The sequence below is a fragment of the Myotis brandtii genome, unplaced genomic scaffold, assembly GCF_000412655.1.
Source record: "Myotis brandtii unplaced genomic scaffold, ASM41265v1 scaffold378, whole genome shotgun sequence".
In the NCBI taxonomy this organism is placed as follows: Eukaryota; Metazoa; Chordata; class Mammalia; order Chiroptera; family Vespertilionidae; genus Myotis; species Myotis brandtii.
In genome coordinates this window covers 1,029,267-1,038,078 of record NW_005364521.1, presented here as the reverse complement: position 1 = coordinate 1,038,078, position 8,812 = coordinate 1,029,267, and the positions used below count along the sequence as shown (strand labels likewise).

General features: G+C 57.5%; 1 protein-coding gene across 1 annotated transcript in view; it reads left to right on the top strand.

Moving 5' to 3' along the window:
• The window catches only part of SSUH2 (ssu-2 homolog (C. elegans)), a 33,441-nt gene that overhangs the window by 18,011 nt on the left and 6,618 nt on the right, over positions 1-8,812 (top strand). The window contains exons 3-9 of the mRNA XM_005872364.2: positions 210-291; positions 2,056-2,185; positions 3,184-3,244; positions 4,267-4,391; positions 5,312-5,374; positions 7,014-7,099; positions 8,547-8,639. Of these exons, the coding sequence (XP_005872426.1) occupies positions 210-291; positions 2,056-2,185; positions 3,184-3,244; positions 4,267-4,391; positions 5,312-5,374; positions 7,014-7,099; positions 8,547-8,639 (640 nt within the window). The remainder of the gene's footprint in view (positions 1-209; positions 292-2,055; positions 2,186-3,183; positions 3,245-4,266; positions 4,392-5,311; positions 5,375-7,013; positions 7,100-8,546; positions 8,640-8,812) is intronic.

Here is an 8,812-nt window from a genome sequence, read left to right as displayed (position 1 = left end):
TCACTGTTGGGAGGGGATGGGAGGACATGGGCACAAGCCCTGTGTCCGCGAGCATCCCGTGACCATGACCCTTTAAGACAGAATGATGCTGATCTGGGAACCGTCATTCTTTTCTTCGTCTGCTCCCCCTCACACTCGGCCCCTCTTTCCTGCTTCCACCACAGGTGTCCGTTCCTTTGAGCGAGCCCTGACTCCTCCCTCTCTTCCAGGACAGCAGGTCTTCTTCCCGCCTTTGGAGGCCCCACGGAGACCCCGGGAACAAACATGCTGGTCCTCGTTCCTGGAACACAGGTGAGCTGCAGGTGTGACCTGGTGACCCTCCCGGAGCCATCACACAGGATCACGGGGGGTGAACTGCTCCATCACCCTTGTCCCCCGAGGGCCCCCCTTGGAGGGTCTCAGGGGCCACAGATCTCAACCCCAACAGCCCATCAGGATCCAGACCTGGATCAGATTCTCCAGGGACGGGGCCTGAGAATCTGTATTTACCATGCTCTGCAGGCTGCTTGGCTACCAAGCCAGAGTTGAAAACCATAGTTGCAAACTATGGCCCTGGGGCCAAACCCAGCCCACTGCCTGATTTTGTGAATCGAGTTTTATGGAACACAGCCCTCTCCTCTGTTTTACTTGCTGCGTTCCCTCTGCAACAGCAGAGGTAAGTGGTTGAGACACAGACTAGATGGCCCGCAAAGCCTGAAATATTTACTCTCTGGCTCTTTCCAGAAAAAGCCGGTGCTCCCTGGGAGAGGCCCACGCCCTCCTTGTTTTGCGAGGACTGGGGCAGAGTTCCAAGGTTATGGCCAGCTTTGTGCCCAGAGAGGGGGGAGCCTGGAGCGCCTCCCCTCGGCCACCTCTCCTCCCTGTTGGGAGGGAAAGGGAGGGCATGGGGCACAAGCCTTGTAGCCTGCAGCCTCCCACAGGCAGCCAGGTCCTGGGGCTGGAGACACAATGCACAGGAGAGGGGCTGACCTCTGGAGCTGGGCTGCTGTGGAGAAATGCATGAAGATGTGAGCGGGAGGAAGGAGGAGAGGGCTTCTGCTCACTGGAGAGGTTGGGGCTGGCGGGCTTCCTGGAGGAGGGGACCTGACAGCTGGGCCTCAGGAGAGTTTTGTAGCAGGAGGGGGAGGTGTCCAGAGAGCAGGCCGAGGAGGGTCTGCCTTCCCCTGGCCACGCTCTGGTCCAGCTCACTCCCTGGAGAGGCCCACGCCCTCCTTGTTTTGCGAGGACTGGGGCAGAGTTCCAAGGTTATGGCCAGCTTTGTGCCCAGAGAGGGGGGAGCCTGGAGCGCCTCCCACCTCTCACCTCTCCTCCCTGTTGGGAGGGAAAAGGAGGGCATGGGGCACAAGCCTTGCAGCCTGCAGCCTCCCACAGGCAGCCAGGTCCTGGGGCTGGAGACACAATGCACATGAGAGGGGCTGACCACGGGAGCTGGGCTGCTGTGGAGAAACGCATGAAGATGTGAGCGGGAGGAAGGAGGAGAGGGCTCCTGCTCATTGGAGGGGTTGGGGCCGGAGGGCTTCCTGGAGGAGGGGACCTGACAGCTGGGCCTCAGGAGAGTTTTGTAGCAGGAGGGGGAGGTGTCCAGAGAGCAGGCCGAGGAGGGTCTGCCTTCCCCTGGCCACGCTCTGGTCCAGCTCACGGTGAGTCACGAGCTGTGGTCGGGCCGTCACTGGTTCCTGGCTGGTTCCTGGCTGCGGTCCTCCCGTGAAGGGGCTCACGGCTCCTCTGGTTGAGGTCAAGCTCCCGAGGGCAGGGACCTCACTAGCCCCACCTCCTTAGCTGTGATGCCTTCCATGGCTGTCTATGTCCTCATCTCAAAATGGCATGATTCATCTTTAAGTATTTTTTTATTTTTATTTCTGAGATTCTATCAACCGACTCCTGAGCTCACACTTGAGCTAACACAGTGTTACTGTCCTTCCCCACCTCCCCACATCGGTTCCCACGGACCTCTTTGCTGACACACCCTCCATCGTGGGACTCCTGAGTGCTTTCCCGCCCTGGGGGTAGTGAGGGCCTCCCCAGACCACTGCCTCTCTGCTCCATCCCCAGCAGAGTCCCTGTGGTGACAGAGGAGGTGGCGCGTGAAGCCCTCCTCAGCTTTGTGAGCTCCAAATGCTGCTATGGCCGCTCAGCCGCCAGCGACCTGGTCATCCAGCAGATGAAGCAACAGATGCTGTGCCGGGTAAGGAGCTGGCCTGGGGGGCCGTGTGCAGGGTTAGGAGCTGGCCTGGGAGGCCGTGTGCAGGGAAAGGAGCCAGTCTCGGGGGTCGTGTGCAGGGTAAGGGGCCGGCCTGGGGGCCGTGTGCAGGGTAAGGGGTTAGGAGCTGGCCTGGGAGGCCGTGTGCAGGGAAAGGAGACAGTCTGGGGGGTCGTGTGCAGGGTAAGGGGCCAGCCTGGGGGCCGTGTGCAGGGTAAGGGGTCGGTCTGGGGGGCCATGTGCAAGGTAAGGGGCTGGCCTGGGGGCCGTGTGCAGGGTAAGGGGTCGGCCTGGGGGGCCATGTGCAGGGTAAGGGGCCGGCCTGGGAGCCGTGTGCAAGGTAAGGGGCCTGTCTGGGGGGCCGTGTGCAAGGTAAGGGGCCAGCCTGGGGGGCCATGTGCAGGTAAGGGGCCAGTCTGGGGGGCCGTGTGCAGGGTAAGGGGCCGGCCTGGCAGGGACTGGTTAGAGCAGGGATTTGGGGAAAGAGGCCTCTGCGTAGCTGTGTGGCCTTGGGCAAGTCCACTGACTTCCCTGGGTCTCCGTTTCCTCACATGAGAAAGGAGGAGCCAGGTGATGTCCACGATACCTTTCCGGTGTGTGATTCTGTGGACGAGGATCAAGGAGGATCATGGGTTCAGGCAGATCAGTTCCTCCAGGGGGGACCCTCAGGGCAGTGGATTCCAGAGGCCTCCATCTGTCAGAAGGCAATTGCTGCTCCAAAACTTGCCTCTTAGAACATTCCTCGTATAAAGAAATGGGGATCAGAAATCACCCCGTTGTGAGCCTGTCAGGGAGATTCCCTGGGCCCACTGACCTCCCTGCAGACGTGCCGGGGCAGCTGGGACAGAAGTCGCTGGTGGCAGCCTGCTCTGAGCAGCCCCTGTGCGGTGTGTGGGACCCCTGGTTTCCCCACTTTTTGCACAATGCGCCGTATTACTACGGCCAGGAGTGTGTGGGTGGACATGATGTCTTTTTCTCTACAGTATCGACTGGAGACTTTCAGCGAGTCCAGGATAAGCGAATGGACGTTTCAGCCCTTTACTAGTGAGTTGTCTGAAACGAGTATCACTGGGAGCAAGTCTGGCAGGAGCTAGTCTGAGCACTAACCTGGAAGGAGATGCTCTTCTGCTCGAGCCTCGGTTTCCCCGTCCCCTGTAAAATGAGAGGGAGGGCTTTCATGGCAGAGACTTACTTCCCCGTGCTGGTCTTAGCACTGCTTGCTGTGCAGAAAGCGGTTAGCAGAAGGTCCTGAGGAAGCCTTGCATTTGCCTTTGGCCACAGGCTGGTGCTGCCACGGGGGAGATGGCACGGGCAGTGTGTGTGCTCGGGCGTCTGCTGCCCCCCAGGCTGCCCCAGGTCCCCGTTCACTGAGCCAGCCCGCCTCCTGCCGACCCCGCTAAGGCTCTGGGCTCTGTCTGGGAAGCCCACACCCTACCTGTTTCCTCTGCTGACCCCTTTGTTTCATCCCTCGAGACTCAGCTCACAAGTTGCCTCTTTTATGAAGCCTTTCAGCATTTCTTCTCCCACCACTTTGGTCCCCAGCAGAATGAGTCAGTCGTCTGGGATTTCGGAGCCCTTTATGCGATTCTTGGCCAAAGTGCTCACCCTTGGGTTTAGCTGTATCTGTTCCCTTGAACAGAAGAGGAAGAAGCCGGTGGGGAGGAGACGATAGTGGTGATAGCTCTTGTGTATTGCGCCCCAGCATGTGCTGGCCTTGTGTTAGCATGTAGATGCCGTCTGTGTAATGGTCACTGCCATCCTCTGTGGTAAGTGAAAAATTATCCCCATTTTAGAGATGAGACCGTCGAAGGTCAGAGAGGTTAGGTAACGTGTCTAGTGTTACCCAGCTTGGAAGTAGAAGAACCAGGAGTCAAACCCAAGACCCTTCAACCCCAAAGCTTGGGTGCTTCACTACGAACCCCAGGGGGGCCCGTATCTACCCCTCCTGGTAGTGCCGGGGCCTGGCCTATGCCTGGCACCAAGGGAAGGCTCGTGCTATTCGGTGACTAAATGAAAGCTTGTCCTGGCCGCTGTCTGCTGTCTCACAACGCTCGCTTCTGTGTCAGACCACGTAGTCGATGGGCCGAGAAGAGGGACCTCCCCCCAGCTCTGGGACATCAAGGTCCAGGTTCCCCCGATGTTCCAGGAGGAAACCAGGAAGTTCCAGGTCCCTCACTCGTCACTGGTCAAGGTAACACGATTATCGTCACACCCGCTTCTCCCGAGCTGGTTTCCCAGAGACTGGGGGTTTCCTGAAACATGAGCCTTCTAGAAAGGAAACCCCCAACCCGGGCTGCTGGTTTATTTCTTGGCTGTCTGTTCACACAGCAAAAGAACGGTCCCATTGACAGAAATTGTCTCCAGCTTTAAATAGTGAGCATTCACATTCCTAAACCCTCTGAGTGTTTGTCTGCCCCCCGCCCCACCCCCTTTGGCCTGACAGTAAACGGATGAAGTGAAAACGTCTGGAAGTTAGAAGGGGAACAGGATTTAACTTCTCTCCTGTTTCACAGGCACTTAATCATGCCACGAAGCAAGGGTAACCTAACACACGACAGGAGCACGGCTGAGACCCTTCCTGTGGTGTCTCAGCTGATTACCTATCTTGTCTCCGCTGCCGACCTGGAGTCGAGCCTGTGGTTTGCCCCGTGTGTTTTCCTAGCGCTGTGAGGTGGAGGACGCCGAGAGCTAGCTCAATGGAGTGCTCCGTTCTTTTCACCAGTGATTAAATTCCAGTAGCTAGCTCGGTGCCGTTCACAAAAATGCTGTCCATTTTTACGGCTCCTGTTCCCAGAGCCCCCTTCGCCACTCAGTGGGCGAAGGACCCCGGCCTTTGTGGCTCAGCCTGGGCGTGAGTTAGGACATGGGACTGGGAGAGCAAGTCCCCTTCACAGCACCCAGGACAGACCCGGCTGGGCTCTGAGGATCTCCTGGGCTTGGCATTCAAGGCCCTTGGGAATCCTGGTCAGTGGGAAAGGCCATCTTCCCCCTCTGCCTCTGAATGGCGGCACCTCTGTTTGGGATGGTGACATGGGGGCGGGGGTGGGGGGGGAGGTGGTGAAAGGGCAGGTGACTGAGAAACTGGATCCAAGGAAAGTGTTTCTCCCTCAGGAATGCCACAAGTGCCACGGGCGGGGACGCTACAAGTGCAGCGGCTGCCACGGGGCCTGCATGGTGAGTCTTGTGTGGCTGATGGTAAGTGTCGTGTGGGCGGAGGAGCTCTCCAGGGGCAGAGGGCTGGGCTGGGGGCCTAACAGTGGCCCCCCCAGGCAAGTCATTCCCCCTGGATGGACCTGCGTTTTCCCACCTGTACAATGGGAAGGTTGGATTGGCTGGTCTCTATTGGCCTTTTTCACTTTGGTGGTTTATGATTTTAATTTCGCTCTTTTTTTCTCATCCATCTATGAGCATTCATTGAGTACCTGCTTGGCACTAGGCCCAACAAGAGGACTAAGGCCTGGGTCCTGCCCACCAGGCCCTCCTGCTGTGGAGGAGGCACAGTGACTGGCACTCGCAGTACAGAGTGGTGGGAGCCGAGAAGGTCACGTTCATAGGGCTTCCAGTTTCCGAGGGCGACTGTAATAGATAACCACCAACTGGGTGCCTCAGGCATTTATTCTCTCACAGTCCTGGGGGCTGGAAGCCCAGCATCAGGGTGTCAGCAGGGCGGTCCCTTCTGGAGGCTCTGAGCTCTGGGCAGCTGCTGGCACTCCTGGGCGTCCTTGGCTTGTGGCCCCATCCCTCCAATCTCTGCCTCTGTCCTCCATGGCCATCGCCCTGTGTGTCTCTCTGTCCTCCTGGCCTCCTAATAAAGACACTGGTATTGGATTAGGGCCCACCTAGTCCAGGATGACCTCTCTTAACTAATTAGTCTGCAAAGACTAGTTCCGAATGAGGTCACATTCTGAGGCTTTGTTGGGTGTACATTTTGGTGGGGTGAGGTGGGACACGATTCTACCCCGGACAGGCCCCTAAGCACACAGCCAGGCTCTGGTGGCATCAGCCTTCTTTGCATACACTTCCAGGGCTACTAATGGTCCCAGGAGTCGGACCAAGCTCCTCACGTGTTCTCAGCTCTCCCATTTACACCTAATCCTCTGGGTACATGCTGACCACTGTCACTCTGAGCTGTGTCTCCCTCCATCCTCCCTCTGCCCGCCTGCCACTCCACCCCGTTGCTGCCCTCCTTCCACCTGCTGTGTGCTTACTCCTCTGCCCGCCTGAGCACCATGTGGGGCCAGCTGTGGCCACGCCTGCCCAGTCTATTCTGTGCCTTCACTCCTGCTGTTCACCTCCTCCCTGAGGTCATTTCTGTGCCTTTCTCCACCCTTGCTCCTCTGCTCCTCCTCCTCCTCCCCCTCCTCTCTCAGGCTCCCCCGGGAGTGTCCCTGGCGCCCACTCTGAGCCACCTTGGGAGCGTTGCCTGAGTCACCTCTGGGGGCCTCTCCAAGATGAGACCCCGTGTCCAACACCAGGTCCCTCGGCCAGCCTGCCCTCTCCCTGCTCCCTCTGGCCATAGCTGCTTGGTTAGGGGACAGTCCCTGGGATCACGGGGATTAGTGAGGAGCAGGAGAGGCTGCTGCCCCAGGAGCAGGAGAGGCTGCTGCCTCAGGGATGGAGAGCCCCTGAAAGCCTCTGGAGGGGTCCTAAGATACACTCCGTCCCACCCTCCCATTTTCCAGGGGGAGGGGTGGAGGCCCAGGGAGAGGAAGGGGCTGCTCAGAGTCACCAGACTGGGATTTGACCATGTCTGGGATGCTCTCTGCCCCACTTCCCTGCGCAGCCAGGGGTACTAAGGCCTGTGTGTCTGCAGGTGAGGTGCCCCTCCTGCAGCGGAGCCAAGCGCAGAGCCAAGCAGCCTGGGAGGTGCCAGCTGTGCTCGGGGTCGGGCAGGCACAGGTAGGAGCAGGTCTCCCTGGCTTTTCACTGTCTGCCCTTTTGGAAGGCGACCAGGCACCCTGTCCACCTTGTCATCCTGTGTCCCAAGGCTCTGTGAATAGTAGGTGCTGATACATATCTGTGGAGCGGTGGGGTTTTCTTTTTTTTTAAATATTTTATTGATTTTTTACAGAGAGGAAGGGAGAGGGATAGAGAATCAGAAACATCGATGAGAGAGAAGCATCGATCAGCTGCCTCCTGCATACCCCCAACTGGGGATGAGCCTGCAACCAAGGTACATGCCCTTGACTGGAATCAAACCTGGGACCTTTCAGTCCGCAGGCCGACGCTCTATCTAGTGAGCCAAACCGGCCAGGGCGTGGTGGGCTTTTCTTGAGGGAGGCCTGATATTTCTGGACAAGACTGGAACTCATCAAGCAATGGGTCAGGGAAGGAGGGGGAAAGGAAGGAAGGAGACCTGTTCCTGCTCAGGTCGGAGGTGGCGGGAGTGGACACAGAGAAGCAGCCAAAGCTGAGATTCTTAACTCTCTGAGGGCCTGTGAATGGAGGAGTCCAGGAAGGTTGGTTGATTGACTAAACAACCAGCAAAGTTGCATCTCTGCTGACAGGGCTTTGCAGATAGCGGGGCATTGCATTTTGTAAATCGGGGCCTTTAATGTATTTATAAATCTTTAAAGGGAAACAGAAAACCATGAGGAGTGAAATTATTCAAACTTGTGTTGGTTGGAGATACTTTTAGCTCATTAAGGCCCTGGCCATCCTTCTAACAAGCCAGATGGTGAAGCTTTAGTTGACCTGCCCCCTGTGACTAGTATAGAAGGTTTTTGATGGGGAAAGAAACTCAGGTTTCTTTCATTTACAAGTGAAAGAAATCCAGTTCAAACTGGCTTCAGCAAAAACGTAAATGTATAGTCCTACCGAACAGAAATGTCCAGGAATAGATTTCTGGGAAGGCTTCAGGTACAGCTGGATCCAGGTGCTTAAACAGTCTCATCGGGAATCTGTCTCTACTCCGCACTATGCTTTCCTTTGTGATGGCTTTAGTCTCAGGCACGCTGTCTCTTGTGGCAGAGGGGACCATCAGCAGCTCCACGCTTAGTAACCGCGTTAGGAAAGGATGTCCCTTTTCTGAAAGTCCCCACAAAAGTTCTAGGGTGGCTCTCATGGCATTTCCCTGGATCATGTGCCCATCTTTGTATCAGCCACTGTGGCCAGGGAGATGGACAAAGCTGGTCATAGAAGGGTGGGCGAGCCCAAGAACCCTAGAGACGGGGTGGGAGAAGGGTGGTCTCCACAGGGAATTGGGGCACTGCCACTGGAAGAAAGAGGTCTGAATGGTGGGAAGGTAGAAACAGTCCCCCTCCATGAGCAAGGATTTGGGGTGGGGCCCCAGCAGCCACCAGGGCCTAGGAGTGTCTGAGTGGTACTGACGCTGTGTCCCTCTCAGGTGCAGCACGTGCTCGGGGAGGGGGAACAAGACCTGTGCCACCTGCAAGGGGGAAAAGAAGCTGCTGCACTTTGTCCAGCTGGTCATCGTGTGGTACGTGGCGGTGTCTCCGTGCGTGGCCCTGTGGCGGTAGCTGGGGCACGTGGCCTGGACTGGTTTCTGCAGAGAAACCACGTGGTTGGGGCTTTTGTACACAGTACAGGGACCCGTGGGGGGTGGGGGGCATGAGGGGGGGGAAGGGCATAAGGCTACCAGGAAAGGGGAGA